Raw genomic sequence first — 20,162 nt, 5'->3', positions numbered from 1 at the left:
GAACTGGTTGTTCACATATTTGAATCCCACCACTGGCTGTCTTAAAATACTTGTGTTAAAAAATACAAAAGTTGAATCCTGTGGACTGATGATGAATAAATCTGAATAAAAAATTCAAATATTTATTTATTTCATTCATTATTTTTCTTTGACAAGGTACATACCAGGGACAATGGACAGGAGGGATGAGACATGGCTATGGTATGCGGCAAAGTGTTCCTTATGGCATGGCGACTGTGATCCGTTCCCCCCTCCGGACATCTCTAGCTTCACTCCGTAGCGAGCAGAGCAATGGCACTGTTCTACATGATATCACTGCAGACAGTCCTGCTGGAACTAGAGGAGGGTTTGTGTTGAATTTTCATAGTGATCCCGATAGTGTTGGTAGTAAGAAAAAAGGAGGCCTGTTCAGAAGAGGATCTCTTCTTGGTAGTATAAAACTTAGAAAATCTGAATCAAAATCATCCATTTCTAGCAAACGCAGCTCTGTCAGGAGTGATGCTGCCATGAGCAGGATTAGTTCTAGTGATGCCAACTCTACCATTAGTTTTGGAGATATGGACTGTGATTATTCTCCAATAGAAGACCATGTTGATGCTACCACCACAGAAACCTATATGGGTGAATGGAAGAATGATAAGCGTAATGGCTTTGGTATTAGTGAGCGTTCAAATGGTATGAAATATGAAGGCGAGTGGCTAAACAATAAGAGACATGGATATGGATGTACTATGTTTCCAGATGGCACAAAGGAAGAGGGAAAGTATAAAAACAATGTTTTGGTCCGGGGAATAAGGAAGCAGCTTATACCAATAAGGAACACAAAAACTAAAGAAAAGGTGGAACGAGCACTTGAAGGTGCCCAGCGTGCAGCTGCCATGGCTAGAACTAAAGTGGAAATTGCAATCTCCAGGTAGGTTCATTCTTGGCTTTAATGACATAGACTAGAAAGATCTTGATAGCTAGGAATTATAGCTTATGTTTTTTTTGCATGGAACTTATTTGGTTCAATCAAATTGGATATCAAAGTAAGAAGGAAAGGGGGTCAAAATGTTTGAGCTGTACCATCATGCTGAAATGAGGTTGCACAATATTGACAGCATTGATTGCTGACACTCTAGAATGCATAAATCTATTTAGAAACTAAATCATGTGTATTTTTCCACTGCACTGGTTCTTAGCATGATTTCTTTTTCTGACTAAACCTGCAATTGACACTGAAGATAAAGGGCGTATCTGCTAAATTGATTAAAGGCTTTTTCTCTTGAGCATTCTCTTAAGCTTCCCTAGCCTGTGTTCTTTGAAGGATTCTGGAGATTGATGTGAATTAAACTGCTTTTAGGAATTATGTGGGATGTACTGGTTATGCTGAAATCAAAGTATACAATTTTTTTTGACAACCATGTCATTTGTCATGTGAGCATCTTGGATGCTTAAGTGAAGCATGACATTTATTTTTAATCTGATATTTTTGTTAGCAGCTTTGGCAATAATTGTGTTGAAAGTAGGATACAAAGGCAAATGCAAAGATTTAAATTCAGATTTAATCACACTTAGGCCCCTCAAAATTTAGTGGAATGGCCTAGTCTTTTATTTAAAGCCTCTTGGGTATTTTCGGGTAGCTCATATTAGTCAATTCACAGTTTTTGAATAATTGCTACGTCAATGTAAATACGTTTATTCCTCAATATCTTCTCTTGCAGGATAACTTTTGCATTATGTTAACATGAATGTAAAAACCTATTAATGGGAAGATAAACCTTTCAAATAAATTTAGGGAACTGTGAATTGTTGTTAAGATGTAAAATAATTATTTGAGCAGTTGTACAGAAAATTCAGGAAAATCAGTATTGACACTTGTAATCTTGGCAAAAAAAACATTCTGCAGTATAAATTGTGAGGATATGTTTATAGTACCTATGTAAAATGATTTTCTGCAACTTACCCCTGACATTTAGATTAAATAAACTTCATAGGTTATACTTTTTAAGTGTTGCTTCACTATACATGTAGCAGGTTTGAGTTAGGAAGCTTCCTATTTAAATAACAGGATTTAGCACAAGTATAAGTAAATATGAATAAATCAGCTTTAAATTTGTATCTAGAGATTGAATGTACATGATTTTATAAATACTGTTGCACAATAGCTTGATTTTATAAAGAAGTGTTTGGTAACATGACTTGCTAGCACAGTATTGCATAGATGAAGGACCTTCACACAGTTTCATGTTGTGTACCTTTCCCGGAGTAGAAAGCTCTTCACTCAGTTACTCATGCTTCCGTCATCTCTTGAGTAGATTACTGTAATGCATTCTACATGGGGCTTTCCTTGAAGAACATCAAAAAGCTTCAGTTGGTCCAGAATGCACAGCATTGGCGATTTTGAATGTGTTTCGCCTTGACCGTGTTACATCTTTTGTTGCATTAATAAGTTCCACTGGCTTCAAGTTTGCTTCCAGATGCAATTTAAGGTGCTAGTTATTACCTGTATGGTGTGGGATCAGGGTATTTGAGAGATTGCCTTAATCCAGTTTTTATTACCTGTGCCATTACATTGAGCAGGAAAGACAGACTCCAGGTTAGGGATTGTCATAGTGGGCCCAGGAAGCATTCCTTTTCATAGCTGTGCCTGACTTCTAGAACACTACACTGCTTGAGGTTACCCCTGATCTGCTCAGGGAAGTCTTAAAGTCTGCTGTTTTCACAGACATGAAGGCCGGCATCAAGCCCGTGCTATGGATGAATGGTGTGTTCAGGAGCCCCTTGTATTACTCAGCTAGGAATGTTTTTTCTTGATTTGGTTAATTTAGCCATGTATTTATATTGTATTTTAATTCTTGTTAGCCACCCAGAATTGCATCGGCAGCCATATAAATTGATATATAAAATAAAGTTAAAATTAATTAAATAAACCAGCCTAAAATGTTTGGCATATATTTATTAGATGGCAGATAAATTGTGCACTCTTTTTTCCTCACCAAAAGTAATGTATGTGCACTATGGGCTTGTATTTAGAAATTTGTATTTTTAAAAAACACACTTATTTTGTTGATTTTTAAAATATTCTTAATTATCAGTTGATATGTGATAGTCAGTTTCGTGTGCAATTTGGTGGACCATTTTTAACCTAGAACTATGTTCAAAGCCTAATCTTTTTCAATCATTCTTCCTGGCATCTTTAAAAACAACAACCAAAAAGGTGTCAAAATGAAATGAGTAGTTTTCCTCTGAAAAGTATGTTTTCATCATATGAATGGTAGTTTGTAATCAGGGAGGTAAGTTTAATTCATGCGTTATATATGATCCTCAGCCACCAAAAAATGTGATCCTAGAGACACTCTGCTCCTTTCTTTCTGTTGGCCAGTTAAACAATATGATCAAATAGTCTTTGAGAATTTGGTTGCTGGATGAAGGGCAGTCAATTTGATGCCATTAATAGCATGAAATCAAGCACTACATGATCATTTGGCTGTTGGAGATCATATTACTGGTTTCCCACCATTAATGGCATCAGGATAGCAGTACTCTACAGTAGACTTGGAAAGAAAGGAACTGAATTAGATATCTGTGAAGAAGTGTTATGTCTGAGATGGGATGTACTGTATATGAACACTTACAACTCCTGATAACCAACCTGTATCTTTATGACTCTCAGAAATGAAAATGCCCCTCCTTACCTTCCAAACGAAAAGATCCTAAGAAATTCCATTTTAAGGAACAGTAATAGATAATCCTCAACTTACAACAGTTCATTTAGTGACCATTCAAAATTGCAGTGGCTCTGGGAAAAGTGACTTATGACAGTTTTTCACACTTACAACCATTACAGCATCCTTATGGTCACATGATCAAAATTCAGAAACTGGGCAACTGGTTCATATTTATGACGGTTGCAGTGTCCTGGGCTCATGTGATCAGCTTTTGCAAACTTCTGGCAAGTAAAATCAATAGGGAAGCGAGATTCACTTAACAACCATGTTACTAATTTAACAAATACAATGATTCACTTAACAACTGTGGCAAGAAAAGTTGTAAAATGGGGCAAACTCACTTCTCACTGTTTCACTTAGCAACATAAATTTTGGGCTCATAACTCAAGGATTATCTATATTGAGAAACATCGCAAGAAGTAATAAGTATTAACAAACTGTGATGCTACTGTGTGAGAACCAACAAAAGCTTAGTAGAGTATGGGAACATTTTGGTTGATCTAGGAAAATATGCAGGATTGGCCTTATTTGAATGTGGATGTTAGACTCTGTCAGAAAACCAGTTTGATTGCCTAGACAGGGAAGTCAATACATTCTGGAAGAAGATTGCAATATACCATTTCCATATCGTTCTTAAAATCTGCGTGTAGGGATTATTCTCAACATGTAGGCAAATATAATAGGTTAAACAGAAATAGAATGGATAAAAATGACTAAACTCAATGCAGATTAAACATTGTTATGTCTGCCCATTGTGAATCTCGGGTTTTTAAAATAATTTTAAATAAGAAATAAGGAGGGGGTAAAATAGAAATCATTTTCCCCCACTGGATTCTGAACCAATGAGCCTTGGTGGAGCAGTGGGCTAATGCCTCCTTAAGTAACACCAGCTGCCTGCAATTAGTGCAGGTTCGCATCCCACCAGGCTCAAGGTTGACTCAGCCTTCCATCCTTCCGAGGTAGGTAAAATGAGGACCCAGATTGTTGGGGGCAATAAGCTGACTTTGTAATAATGCCGCTTGGGGGTGTGTGTGAAAGCCCTAACAAGCAGGCATATATACATAGAATGAAGGCTACTGCTAAGCTTGTAAGCCGCCCTGAGTCTTCGGAGAAGGGCGGGATATAAATGTAATAAAAATAAAAAATAAATAAATAAAAAACTTGATTTTTAAATGGGCAAACTTAAAGCAGATACATGAATAAGCTCTCCTTTTTCTGACTCCCAGGTCAATTTGAATCATTCTTAATCTGGAATATAAAGACAAAAAAAAGTAAATCAACCAGTGAATTTAAAAAGCTATTAAAAAGCAAAAATTATAAGAGTAGATCTAAAATTAATTAGGAGACCATATGAAATTAAATCGGAGGCCGGAGTGTGACAGTTAAAAAAAAGATTAAAACAACATAAGAATTTCACAGCCTTTTGTCTAGTATCAAAGGAACAATAAAATAAACACAAGATGAAATTTGCTTGGGAGCAGATTCTAAAATGGAATGTCACATCCTTTAAGGTTTGGGCTTTTACTTAAAATGAATCAAAAATAGACAGTGACTTTTAAATGTAGCAGATCTGCGCCACACTTTGAAATTGTCTGTTGAAAGAAGCAACAGGCAAAGAAGTGGATTGTACTGTGTATGGAAGAAACATTTTTCTTCTGTGTCCTGATCTCAATGAATTAATAACTAAGCAGTACAGAAGCTGCTAGTTATGGAGGCCATTTGCTAAGACATTTGTCGGTTTCAACACTTCATGCCAAGTCCTCTTCTCAAGGAATTTTGGGTGGTCAGCTCTTCGTGTACATCTGCTTACCACACAAATCAGCCCCCACATGCCTGCCTTTAAAGTGGATGCTGCAAGTGCTTGCTTAAATTACTGCCACTATATTAATAGTGCCTAAATTGCACTAAGAGCTACTGTGTATAGATAGCAAGCCCAGACTTTCTTAAAACAAAAGCTTATCTGAAATAAAACATGAAGCAAAAAAGGAAAGGTATGGAAGGGTTTCTTAAATTTTGTCTGCCAGTTTTTCACTTTAATTTGGCCCACTCTAGCTTCCCAACAAGTTGTGTATTTGCTGGATAGTACCGTATGCACATTTGCCTGGTGGGAACAACACGCTCATTCACTGATAATCTGGCTTCAGTAGATAAAGACACACCAGACTAACTTATATGGTGTGACTAGATATCAATGTTTGGATGTGGGTTAAAGTAGGATTAATGTTTATACTGGCTAGAGAAAGAAGACGTGACTGAGGAAACCCAGTCATGATCGTAAATTCAATGGCAATTAGCTTTGTGAGAACAGAGGGAAACAATATTTTTATATGCCTCCTATATAAGTCAGGTGGTACAATATTATTATACTTTATTATTAGCATGTTATACCACTGAAATACTTAGAGTAAATTGAAGTTACGATGGATCATATAACTGGCTTAAGTGAAGATGCCCATGCTTTTAAAGAAGCATTTACAAAAATAAAATGAGTCACAGCCATTTCTGTCCTTGTTAGTAAAAAACATACATTTCTTAATTAGCCTTTTTAGTGTGTCTCCACAAAGTTAGATCCTCCTCCAGCTGTAGCACTGAATATGTAGTAGACAAGAGAGACAGTATCAGAAGAGTATTATTTGCAAGCATTGGACATGCAAGTTAACAATATCTCATATTCTTGAACAGAGTACTCAGATTAAAACTCATAAGGGAGGCATGCCAATTGCTATATTTTATTACCCCAAAGGCTACAACACTGAATAAGAAAGTGTACATTAATGCACTAATAAGAAAGTCCCTAATCTCTTTTAATACTTATCAGAAAAAATACTGCTTTTAAAAATCTCCAGTGATGGAGCACCCACGATTTCTGGGAGCAAGCTGTTCCACTGGTGAATTGTCCTCACTGTCAGGAAGTTTCTCCTTAATTCCAGGTTGCTTCTCTCTTTGATCAGTTTCCAATCATTGTTTCTTGTCCTGCCCTCCGGTGCTTTGGTGAATAATGTGACCCCCTCTTCTTTGTGGGGGGCCCCTCAAATACTGGAATACTGCTATCATGTCTCCCCTATTTCTTCTTTTTTTTTAGACTAGCCAAGCCCAAATCCTGCAGCCGTTCTTTGTATGTTTTAGTCTCCAGGCCTTTGATCATCTTAGTTGCTCTTCTCTGAATTTTTTCCATACTCTCAACATCTTTTTTGTAATATGCTGACCAAAATTGGCTGCAATATTCCAGGTGTGGTCTTACTAGGGGTTTATAAAGCGGTAGTAATACCTCGCGTGATCTTAATTCTATGCCTCTGTTTATACAACCCAGGATTGTATTAGCTTTTTTGGTTGCTGCTACACACTTTTGGTTCATGGTTAAGTGATCGTCCACTAGGACCCCAAGGTCCCTCTCACAGGTCTTGCCAATATGTACTTGTATCTTTTATTTTTCTTGCCTAAATGTAAAACTTTGCTTTTCTCCACATTAAAACTCATTTTGTTGGATAAGGCCCATTGTTCAAGTTTGTCAAGATCTTTTTGGATCCTTAGTTGGTCGTATGGGGTGTTGGCTACTCCTGCCAGTTTGGTGTCATGTGCAAATTTGATGAGTTCCCCTTCAATTCCCTCATCTAAGTCACTGATGAATATATTGAAGAGTACTGGGCCTAAGAAGGAACCTTGTAGTACCCCACTGCTTACTTCTCTCCACGTGGATGTAGTGTCATTGAGGACTACTCGTTGAGTATGGTTTGCCAGCCAGCTACAAATCCATCTTATGGTGATGTTGTCTATTCCACCTTTTTCTAGCTTATCAAGGAGTAGGTTGTGGCCTATTTTATCAAATGTCTTACTGGTCTAAGTATACTATGTCCACAATATTTTGCTGGTCTATTAGTTAGTCAAATGAAATAAGATTGGTTTGGCATGATCTGTTTTTAACAAACCTGTGCTGGCTACTAGTTATAACTTTGTTTGCTTCTAGTTCTTCGCATATCTGTTTTTTGATTATCTTTTCCAGGATCTTCCCAGGTATTGATGTTAAACTGATTGGTCTGTAGTTTCCTGGATCCATTTTTCCCCCTTTCTTGAAGATGGGAAGCACATCAGCCCTTTTCCAATCCTCAGGTACTTCCCCTGTGCTCCAGGATTTTTTGAAAGATGTGGTGCAGTGGTTCTGAGATAACATCTGCCGACTCCTTTAGAACTCTGGGATGTAATCTGTCAGGCGCCGGTGATTTATATTCGTCAAGGTTGGATAGGTGTTCTCTTATCTTCTTGCTTGTTTTAATTTTTGTTTCTAATTTGTCTTTTGCAGGTTTTTTTGGGTATGTTGGGCTATGGTTTCTTTTTGTGTGAAGATTGATGTAAAGTATGAGTTAAGCAGCTCTGCTTTCTCCCTGTTGCCTGTTATTTCCTTGCTATCTTCTCACTTTAGGTGATCTACAGTTTCCTTGACTTTTTTCTTGTTGTTAATATGTTGGAAGAATTTTTTTTATTATCCATATTTTCTGTTGCAAGTCTTTGTTCATTCTGAGCCTTTGCTTTCCTGACTTCATCTTTACATGTTCTGGCTGTCTGCTGATAATCAGCCTTAGTTATGTGCCTCTCTTTCCATTTTTTGTATTTGTCCTTTTTCAGTTTGTCAGAGAGATCTTTGTGCAGTCATGCTTGTTTCTTCTTAAATTTCTTGTTTTTCTTTTTCAGTGGTGTTGTGCTGTAAGGGCTTTTATGATCACATTTTTGAGAGTTTCCCACACTTCTTGGGTTGTTTTCCGCTTTAGGATTTTCATCTATGGGATCTTTCCTAGGTTCTCTCTGAGTTTGTTAAAGTCAGCTCTTTTGAAGTTCAAGACACTGGTTGGATTGTTTTCTGTTGCTAGTGTTTGCGTTATACTAAATTTCAGTATGACATGGTCACTTTTGCCCAAGTTTCCGGCAACTTCAACTCCCTCTATCATTTCTTCTCTGTTAGTTAGAATTAAGTCCGGTATGGCTTTATGTCTAGTTCCCTCCTCTACCTTTTGGATGAGAAAGTTGTTGGCTAGATTGGTTAGGAATCTGTTTGATCTCCTGCTCGCTGCAGAGTTTGTCTCCCAGTTGATATCTGGATAGTTGTAGTCTCCCATTACTATTGTGGTATGCTTCCTACATACATTTATTTTATTTATTTTATTTTAATTCCATTTATATCCCGCCCTTCTCCGAAGACTCAGGGCGGCTTACAAGCTTAGCAGTAGCCTTCATTCTATGTATATGCCTGCTTATTAGGGCTTTCACACACACCCCAAGCGGCATTATTACAAAGTCAGCTTATTGCCCCCAACAATCTGGGTCCTCATTTTACCTACCTGGGAAGGATGGAAGGCTGAGTCAACCTTGAGCCTGGTGGGACTCGAACCTGCACTAATTGCAGGCAGCTGGTGTTACTTAAGGAGGCATTAGCCCACTGCTCCACCAAGGCTCTTATTTGTTAGCTGGTTGACAAAGAGTTCATCTATTTCTTCTGATTGGTTGGGTAAATATACACCTATGGTAATGTTACTTTTTTCTCTTTTATATTGACCCATATACATTCTGGAGAGATTTTATCTTGGATCATGTGCATTTCTGTAGATATGTAGTGTTCTCTTACATATAGTGCAACTCCCCCTCCTCTTTTTGTAGACCTGTTTCTTTTGAACAATTTGTATCCATCCATCAGTCCAGTCCATTCATGGGTTTTGTCCCACCAAGTTTCTGTAATGCCAACTCTATGTCATACCCTCCCTCATGTACTATTGCTTCTAGTTTGCCCTGTTTGTTCCCCAAGCTTGGAGCATTTGTATATAAGCATTTAAGATTTGTATGCCTGTTTGTGGCCATGTATCCAGCATCTCCTGATTGTTGTTTGGGTTTTTCTTTTTTCTTGGGATTTATGATTGGTTTTAGGTTCTAGAGATTCTGAAGATTGGTCACCCTCCCCCCTCAATTTTAGTTTAAAGCCCTCCTGATGAGTTGGGCCAGTCTTCTTCTGAGTACGGTACATTTTTCCCTGTTTTCGTGAGGTGCAGCCCATCCCTTGCCAGGAGTCCTTCGCATAGGAAATGCAGTCCATGATCCAGGAAAACAAAGTTTTCTTGGCGACACCAACCAATTGTACAGTTACACGTCTCTTTTGATGGTTTTCTGTGTTATTGTTGATTAATAGCTTGTTGTGCATCAAAGTGGTCTCTATATCTTTCTGAAAATGATATTAATGTCAGCGGAGGAACTGAGGGTGTGACGCTGGTAGATCCTTCTTGCTCTCTTGGTGTTCAGCAAATATAAGGGAAGTACAATAGTGTAACATAATGGCCCATGCATAAACATATTTAATCTAAGCAGCCATTGTGAGGTCAGGCAAGTTCTAGTGATACTGGTGTTGGGCATGTAGTAGACCATTTATTAAGAGTGACTAGAAGCATCAAATATGCCTTCCAACCCTGATCCAGTCTAAGCCAAGTCCAGTCACTGCATTGTCTTCCTCCCAATGCAGTGCCTCTTCTCCACCTGTTTTTTTTCTTGGTTCTAGTATAGTCAGAAAGACTACATCTTGTAACAATCAGAAAAATTGGTGATTATAAGGATTTGTGATTTTTTTTAAAAAATGGCAAAAAAAGGAAGAAGGGGACAGGTGGAGGAAGTAAAGAAAGTCATATGAGCAGGGAAGGAAAAGTGAATGAGTAGAGAAGAGTTGGAATATGAGATAACTGGTACCAGAATTGGTCCCACAATCAGTGTCCTGGGCAATCTCATAGTTGTCATAGATATTATTTTGTCATTAATAAGACAGATGAACAATCAAATAAGTTCACTTTGCAATTTGGCACACTTTGTTTTCAAATTACTTGTTAGGCAAATATTTGGGTAGCAAAAATATAAATGGACTTTTATAAGTTTTCTGTATCTTTTTATTGTGTGGAATTTTACAATCCATACATGGTAGACGAAGCAGTTCATAATATATACATAATAGCTATCTGAATATATTTATATTAGTGATTTCTGCAGAGGAAAATATCACTTGCTGTTCTTTCAGGGATTTAAAAAGTTTACAGACTATTAATGGTTTAAGGATTTTTAATGTTTTTGCCATTAATATCTTTATTCAAACAGAACTCAATATTTATTATTTGCCTTCTTTTTGCTTTCCAATTACATAGATTTCAGAGATATAATGGGATTATTATACTTACATGTGTTAAACAGTTCTTAATCTCCACTCTGAAAGTCAGTTTAAAAATTTTGAAATTTCAGGATTATTTTGAGGGTTAGCCATATGCATATTGGTGACTTATTAACACTTCTGGTGGTGTAAAAGTTTATTTTCTTTCTGGTGTCTCTTCCATCCAAAGCTACAACATGGTGTGTCAAAATATTTGCAAGGATTTGCAGCAGCTGAAATTCAGTTCCAAAAAATGCTGCAGAACAAAGTTGAACACATATTAATATGTATCTGTAAGTCTTTAAAAGTGCTGGGTCTCTTCGTAGGATCCACAATCACAAAAGGATTGAAGTCACATATTATTTGTTTGAAGAAGGTACAAAGATTGAAGAAGGAATGGAATGGATTGTTTTAAGAAGAAATGTAACTGCATGGAACCATAAATAGGAACATATTGCAGCATTTAATGGCAAGTCCTTGCTGCTTTTGAGTCACACAGATTACTTTTATGCAGGTATGATCAAATTTAAATAATCAAACGAAAGACAGCTTTTCACTCATAAACAGGGAGTTAATTAGCATATTACTCTACACTTTATTCAACCTTCTGGGAGTTTAATATTACATTATATCAAAGTTTTCCATGTGATTAATGTGTGGTGACTCACTTATAAATGAAATTCAGCACTGCAGTAAAAAGAGTTAAATATGCATGGATTTCATGGTGAAGTGATGAAAACAATTATTCAATATGGCAATATTTTGGTTATCCAAGAATTATTTAGATTCTAGTCAGAAGCTTTCTGAATTTTTGTAAACCATCCTTTAAGATGCAGAATCTCTGAATGCCATAACCAGGTAGAACACAGGGAAGATATTGGATGTCACCAGGGCTTTTTTTCTCATAGAACGCTCAGAACGGAGTTCCAGCACCTTTTTTGGATGGAACCTTGTAGGGTAGGCAAGGCAGGTTGTATGACAGGTGTGAGTTCCGGCGCCTTTTTCTTTTACAAAAAAAGCACTGGATGTCACAATCCCTATTTAAAGTTAAGAGGTGAATTAATTGTTATGAAATAACTTAAAATTGATACTATTGATACTGTGGATTTAACTACTGTATATTCTGCCAGTACTTCTGTTCCTACCTCTAAATATATTGACAACTTATTTCCCATTTTCCTAGCTTGGAATTCTGAACTCTTGTCTGTTTTCACAAAACCATCTCTCCTCAATTCTTTCTTCACTCTGGAGTACAGACTGAAAGGAGGTCCCCTGCCTTGCCATGCTTTGATTGGCAGTCCCCACACCCAGTTGGCTTATAACCCAATCTGAACTATGTTCAGATCCATGGATTTGATTTGATAACCCCATCTTCCTATCCTAAGCACTCATGATGGCTAACAAAAATTAAAACATAAGAAGAATTTTAAAAATTTAAAGTACAGATTAAAGGTAATTTAAAAAATAAACCCTAAATCATTTAACAATTAAAGGACAAAAAAGATATAATTTTAAATATTTTTTAAACTTTCAGGCCAAATGCACCTCCTGAAGAATTGTCTCTGAATGAATTTACCATGAAGAACTTTCACCTTGATTTCATAAACTCCTTCTGCTGATTCAGGAATTGAAGCAATATGAAACAATAAAGTATCAATAGCAGAGGGAATATATGTAGCTCAGAGTTGAACACTGGAGTCCTTAGTGTTCTCTGAGCTTGATTTTTTGCAGACATTTTATTATCCAACCAGATGGTATCTTCAGTGCTAGAAGGGAATAGTGTTTGGTCTGTATTTATTTACAGAAGCTTGTTGTCAGCAGGCACATAGAGATAAACAATATTTACAAACCATTCAAGAGTCAATTAAAAAGTTAAAAAGGAAACAAAAAGGTCAGAATATCTCTTTACCAGTAATCGGTACCCACATAAGAAGGGATTAACATCTGTATTAAAACTAGACAAACAAACAAGCAGTAAACAGCCTAATCAAGGAACCAAGGAGAAAAGAACATGAAATAAATGCAAGCAAATAGCCAAACTCAGAGAGCACCAAGGATTCTTTGGAAACAATGTAGGTATATATAGGTACAACACTTTGTGACAACACTTACTCTAAATACTGTACATTTCTATCATTTTCTAGGTCTACTTTGATTTCATTCCTTTTGGGGCCTGTTTTCAGAAAAAGGAAATGAGTATTTCAACTATTTTAACATTAGCAGTTACATTGATTTTGATGTGTAGATTAAACAGAATTAGCAATGGGATGTTCTCATTTGACATATACTTAACATCCTGGTTTATTACAAGAGAAATTGTGCTGTGTTAGAAAAAGCTAATTGTACATAAATGTGTGTAGACAATAATGGTATTTAGTCATTATTGTACCTTGCTTTTTACTCTTTTGATTATGATTTGTTTACATTTTATTGTATTACCATAATTTATAAGCATTTATTGCTTTAGGGAAATAATAAAAAAATTAAGAAGGCAAAATATAAGTAGTTACAAAAAAGTATATTCAAAATCTGTTATCGGGCCTACATATAAGTAAAATTAAATAAAAATAGAAACATTGCTTCACTGTTTTACCATGGGTTTTCTCTTTTTCTCTCTTATAATGGTATTTCTCTTTTTTACGCAGAGTTGGTAAATTCCCTGTGGATAAATGAGGAAATGAGTGCCAAATAAAGTTCTGATGTGTGTGAAAAATAAACACATCACATTTCACATGCATTTGTAAATTTACATTTGTTCCAGTGTAGAACTTAGAAATTCCTTTGATAAAAGAACTGGGCCATTTTTATTATAAGATTAATTTTCCTTGGGGTTTTTCTGCATTTTTTTTCCTAGAAAGTAATTTGCTGCATGATTATAATTCCTAATTTAGGAAGAGAAGGAAAATAATGTTCCAACTTTTACTAAATTCAAACTACGAAAGTAAAGCAATTAAAGGATTTTTTTAAAAAAAAAGAAATAAGAAAACCCAGGATTAGGTGTTTCAGAAACCTTGAATTTATGCATTTCAATGATGATTGAAGTGAAAAGCCATAATTTGCGCTTTTTTTAGTCAAAAGATCAAGCACATTTTCAGTCTTTGTCCTACCAATTGAAGGTTTTTTTGTTTTTCTTAATGTGTTTATAAACTGAAACTTAAACAGAACCTGTGGTTTGTTTGTTTTCCCAGCATTGAAAAAGTTTACTGGCTGTGGGTCATAGAGAAGTCTTATTAAACAGTCGATTTCATTCATTTCCCTATCAGCCTGTGACAGGAATATAAGGTATTAATTGATAACAATAACCCAACATTTTTGCTGGCTAAATATTTATCAGAGTACCATGTTAAGAATATTGCTTGCTATACCTAAAACGTACTTTGCATTTTTAAAATAAGCAAAAAATGCCGCATTTTAAAAATACAATAATCTTGTAGGATTTTTTTTGTCCAATTAAAATGGTTTTATTTTGTTTTTATTCAATTGTAAATTCAGTTTTAAAAGTTTCTTTTTCAACAAACAAATCTTGTTGCCAGACTGAAAAACCTATAGGAATTCCCTGTGTATGTTTATCCTGCAGATGCCATGAAATAACTAGAGCACATATTTTAACAGTAAAATTCTCAGTAATGATTAAATCAGAATACACAGAGTTCTCTTATTCATTGTACCCACCACTGTAATACAAAGGAAATCTCACACAGGGCCATCTGATGCTGTTACTTCATTCCTAGGAATCTGATGCTGTAGTCCGTGGCTTGTACTGAAAATACTGGCAATCTTTGTAAGAATGTCTTTGTTCAATAGTCAAGAACATTTTTGTTGTAAATGGTTGTATACCATCACAGTTTTATTATATGGTCTCAACTGACAAGGTGAATGTTCTTTTTTTATGATGACTAAATAACTGGTCTTTCCCCTGTTAAAAATCAATATTTCACAAGTAAGTGAGGCAGTTCAGTCTATGCTGAAATTAGAATATTCTTGATAGATCACTTTGGTCTAATGGTTACAGCCCCAGCAGGGGACTAGGATTCTAGACCTGCTTTAGGCATGAAAGCCAGCTGGGATGTGACTTTGGACCATTCACGCTCTCTCAACCCAAAACACCCCACAGGGTTATTGTGGGGGGGGGGAATAGGAAGTGGAAGGAAAACTACTTTTGTTCAGTGGCTTGAGTTATGTATAAAACAATAAAGGCAGGTCAAAGAATAAATAAAAGTAATTATTTCAGAGGTAATTATTTAAGGCAGTATAATTTGTCACATGAATCATATACTTATTCACTGACACATGGACAGGAGGGAGAAATCTTTTTCCAAAAGTTAGTTAGTACATGATGTCAGTAAATGTAGCTTCTTCCCACTTACAGTGATTCTCAAGCAGTTGTTTTCTCTGCTTGGAGGCTTAATCAGTAGATTGAATGGGGAGATCCCATGGGCCAGAAAGGTAAATAAATAAATAAATAAAAATAGTCCACCCAAGATGTAATGTGTTTACATACTACAATTCTGAGAGGATATACCAGTTTTATTTAACAGATAAAAAAGAAATGGTAAAAAAGCTAAGATTATGTACATAGCTTATGTTCTGACTCCACTTTAGAAACTATAACTATTCATCAACTATTAATAAGCACCCTTTTTAGAAATATTGCTTGGAGCCGTGTCTTTCATATTTATTTACATTTAGGCTTATATCCTACCTTTCTTCTTGAAATGAACATGGAGTGTGACTTACAGTTCAGAATAGCAAACCAATAAAGGTCCAGAGAATAAGAGGTGTTGCCCTATTTGTTTAAAGATACATATTGGAGCCAAATGTACTTAGCTATGAGAATGCGTTCCATATTCCTGTTTATTTGCCCTACCCCAAATATGTGCTCAGTTGTTGGCTGAGCAGAAGAGATAAGTTGGAAAGATACCTATGGGAAACACATTCAAACCTTGCATCTTGATAGTGACTTCTTTTTAAAAAGTACCTGGCAAGACAATGATAACTTCTTGAATGGTATAGCTTCCCTCTCTGAACTTCGAAATTTCATTTTAGATCAAAACAACATTCCACAATCTCAGTTTTAATCTTTTAATCTTGTAACTATTCACAAACTAATGTCAAATTCCACTAGTTTCCACTGGGTTTCGGCTTCCCCCACCCCCCCAATATAGTGTCTTTCCAGGGCACATGTTATTTTCTAATATATTTAGAAAATATTGTAGCTTTATAATTTACAGTTTAGGAGTGTTTCTCTGTGTAATTTTGAAGCCTGGATTTTTAGATTGACATCTCTTTGGTTTCATTAGCTGCCTTGACCATCTTTTCACAAGAATGTACAAAGCTTACCTTAAATAACATTTTGCAATCATATATTCTGATTGCTTTGCTGATTATTTTATTTTCACAGCAATAAACATTCCAACACTTATTGAGGTTAAAATTGGCAAGTTTAAGAGTACAGATTGCATATATACTTCTATGTAGAACTTTAACTGTGAACAATATTAGATAGAGAAATGTTGAATAATGTCTTTGAATTTCTCAGATGTGAAAACTTTAGAATACAAATAATTGAGACAGGCATAAGCATTGCTTTTTTAAAGAAAACCTGACCTTAAAATACCAGTACTACAAACTAGTTTTCTGTTCTCCTATAGCAGGATGTTGTAAACATTGCCATTCTGCTAATGGCAGCACAAAAAAAAAGAAAGCTTATGAAAGGTTTCTTTATTCAAAATGTGCACAATTACAATGAGAGTATTGATTCTGTGGGTATTACTTAACATCTTTTTCTGAACGTATGCGATCAGTTTTCAACATCGCACTGAAATGCTTAATTTGAGTTGTTCTGACATATAATCTATGAATATTTGTAAAGGGGATGCTTATTAATAATTTGTGAATAGTCATAGTTTCCAAAATGAAGCCAGAACCTAAGTTGTATATATAATCATAAAACATATTTAGAAGCCTCTTAATATTGATCTTGTTTAACAAATTTAGCCATAACATTTTTACTATTTTTTGATTAGTTACATAAAGTGGTGGTCAACAGCCTTTCCGACTGTGTGGACCAGCGTGGGCGGCAGCAGGGGGAGAAGGGATGGTTGCCTGTAAGCAATGGGCCTCTGTAATTTTAAATGTAAAGTATGTTAAATCTTGGAAGTTAGTTAAAAGTACTTTCATTTTATGTATTTGCCACCTAGTACTCACTTTGTAATAACACTCAAAAGTTGTGTATTTACTATTTTAAATCTATTAGAGATCCATAGAACAACATGTTAGAAAAGCCACATGGTAAGTTTACCATTCCTTTTGAACAAAATAAAAATTAACTATAAATTTAATAGGTTAAAGAATTGGAAATAAATAGCAAAAGCTAAATAAGATTTTAACCTAAGAAAGTTAAAAATGGATTAAGGGTCCAACTAAATTCAGAATATTGACTTTTATTACAAGAATTTGGAAATAATTAAATAAAATAAATAATATTTTGTGGGAACCAGAATATTTTGTCTGTCTTGAATTAAAATAGTAATTTGAGACTTTATGATTATCAAAATATTGGACATTAGAGTGGACTAACGATTCCAAATGGAAAAGGGGAAAAAATGATACCAAGTGCTACAACATTAGAAATACTACAAGAGAATTTTGAAGAAAGATATTAGATATTAGTAGCTATAATATCAGAAATGTCAGTACTGTTGTTTGCTTCTGTAGATAGACTGTGGCTGTAATATATTAAATCGGATGCAGAAATACAAAAAAAGAAATACTGGATAATAAAAAATGTGGATTACAAAATAGAGATTTTTTTTATCTTACATTTTTTTTCTTTTGCACTTTTTATTCATTCTATTTTCTGACTTTCATTTGTGTTTGCTTTTACTGCTGTAATTAAAATATTTAATAAAAGTTATGCTAAAACAGTATGTACTGATTAAGGACAACAGACTCAAGAAGAAAAAAAATTATTTTAAAGATGAATGTGAAAAATATTAAGTCTTGGAAGTTGTATGATACAGTTATATTAAAATTATCAAGCTGTTGAGTACCGTATATACTTGAGTATAAGCCGACTCGAGTATAAGCCGAGACCCCCAATTTTACCCCCAAAAACTGGAAAAAGTTATTGACTCGAGTATAAGCCGAGGCTGGGAAATGCAGCAGCTGGAGGCTGGATCCCCCTGCTGAGATGAGAGAACGGGGTGGCAAGCCGCCGAGAGAATGGGGCGGTGGAGTGCTCCGCCGAGAGAATGGGGCGGCTTGCTGTTCTCTCGGTGCAGCACGGCAGAGGCTGGATCTCGCGAAAGAAGTCTCCGCTGAGCGAGAGAATGAGGCGTCTCAGCGCCCATTTTCTCGGTGAAGACTTCTTTCAGGGGATGCAGCTTCTGCCGCCCCTTTCTCTCAGCTGCCCAGTGGAACAGCTTGCCACCAGAAATCAAGAGTGCTCCATCACTGGAGGTTTTTAAGAAGAGACTGGACATTCACCTGTCTGAGATGGTATCGGTCAGTGGTGGCGAAACTTTTAGAGACCGAGTGCCCAAACCGCAAGCCAAAACCCACTTGTTTATCACAAAGTGCCAAGGCAGCATCGGCATTCTGGTGCCCTCGGGGGAGGGGACAGGGAGGCGCCTCTGAGTGCCGTCTCTGGCACAAAAAAAAAGGGGGAGCAAAAAATGGGCCACCGTACCGCAAGGCACAAAAACGCCAACCGCCGTGCCGCAGGGTGCAGATACAAGGCACCGCATCACGTGAGAACGGGGCTGGGCTAGTGAGTATCACGCAGGCACTAGCCCCGCCCCCTTTGCAGCATGTGCCTGCTCGTGGCCCCGTGCGCGCATGCACGCATGTAAAATGCTTCCCCCTCCCTTTTCTTCCAGTCCACCAACCAACAAGGACCTGCTGCTGGCAGCGGTGGTGGCGCAAGTGCCAACAGAGAGGGCTCTGAGTGCCACCTCTGGCAGGCGTGCCATAGGTTCACCACCACTGGTATAGGTCCTCCTGCTTGAGCAAGGGGCTGGACTAGAAGACCTCCAAGGTCCCTTCCAGCTCTATTCTATTCTATTCTATTCTATTCTATTCTATTCTATTCTATTCTATTCCATTCACTTTCTATATTTCTATTCTATTCTATTCTATTCTATTCTATTCTATTCACTTTCTATATTTCTATTCTATTCTTATTACCATTCTCTATTCTATTCTATTCTATTCTATTCTATTCTATTCTATTCTATTCTATTCTATTCTATTCACTTTCTATATTTCTATTCTATTCTATTCTTATTACCATTCTCTATTCTATTCTATTCTATTCTATTCTATTCTATTCTATTCTATTCTATTCACTTTCTATATTTCTATTCTATTCTATTCTATTCTTATTACCATTCTCTATTCTATTCTATTCTATTCTATTCTATTCTATTCTATTCTATTCTATTCTATTCTATTCACTTTCTATATTTCTATTCTATTCTATTCTATTCTTATTACCATTTTCTATTCTATTCTATTCTATTCTATTCTATTCTATTCTATTCACTTTCTATATTTCTATTCTATTCTATTCCATTCACTTTCTATATTTCTATTCTATTCTATTCTATTCTATTCACTTTCTATATTTCTATTCTATTCTATTCTATTCACTTTCTATATTTCTATTCTATTCTATTCTATTCCATTCACTTTCTATATTTCTATTCTATTCTATTCTATTCTATTCTATTCTATTCACTTTCTATATTTCTATTCTATTCTATTCTATTCTATTCTATTCTTATTACCATTCTCTATTCTATTCTATTCTATTTTATTCTATTCTATTCTATTCTATTCACTTTCTATATTTCTATTCTATTCTATTCTATTCTATTCTATTCTATTCTATTCACTTTCTATATTTCTATTCTATTCTGTTCTGTTCTGTTCTGTTCTGTTCTGTTCTGTTCTGTTCTACGTTCTGTTCCAATCCATTCCATATTTTCTATTCCATTCTGTTCCACTGTCAGAGCCCATCGGAGGCAACCCAGTCAGCCCAAACAGGAGTTACACTAAGGCTCTCCTCGCAACCTGAACCCCTCCTTACCTTTCCTTTTATCTGCATCCTATTTTTAACTGCCGGCTCTGCCCTGCCCTATTTTGTCCTTGAGCACTCGTGAGCTCATCAAGAACAGAAGGTAACCGTGGGGGGAAAGGCAGGGCAAGATCTGCAAGATCCCCATTTGCATTTGACTTTGCCATCCCATCTGGTTCGAGATAACACACCACACACACACACACAC

General features: G+C 36.0%; 2 protein-coding genes across 5 annotated transcripts in view; both read left to right on the top strand.

Moving 5' to 3' along the window:
- The window catches only part of JPH1 (junctophilin 1), a 67,718-nt gene that overhangs the window by 4,521 nt on the left and 43,035 nt on the right, over positions 1-20,162 (top strand). For all 4 annotated transcript variants that reach the window (XM_083360787.1, XM_083360788.1, XM_083360786.1 and 1 more), the window contains exon 2: positions 157-913. In XM_083360787.1, coding sequence (XP_083216913.1) covers positions 157-913 — 757 coding nt within the window. The remainder of the gene's footprint in view (positions 1-156; positions 914-20,162) is intronic.
- LOC310637678 (uncharacterized protein) overlaps positions 15,296-20,162 on the top strand; it is a gene marked incomplete at its 5' end in the record, with an annotated part of 4,944 nt that continues 77 nt past the window's right edge. Inside the window, 3 exons of the mRNA XM_083358180.1 lie at positions 15,296-15,321; positions 18,925-19,602; positions 19,660-20,162. The exon at positions 19,660-20,162 is cut by the window's right edge and continues 77 nt beyond it. Of these exons, the coding sequence (XP_083214306.1) occupies positions 15,296-15,321; positions 18,925-19,602; positions 19,660-19,954 (999 nt within the window). The 3' untranslated portion in view covers positions 19,955-20,162. The remainder of the gene's footprint in view (positions 15,322-18,924; positions 19,603-19,659) is intronic.

The sequence above is a fragment of the Vipera ursinii genome, assembly GCF_947247035.1.
Source record: "Vipera ursinii genome assembly, chromosome: 3".
In the NCBI taxonomy this organism is placed as follows: domain Eukaryota; kingdom Metazoa; phylum Chordata; class Lepidosauria; order Squamata; family Viperidae; genus Vipera; species Vipera ursinii.
Note: the sequence above shows the minus strand (reverse complement) of the source record. Positions and strands in the feature narration are given on the sequence as shown.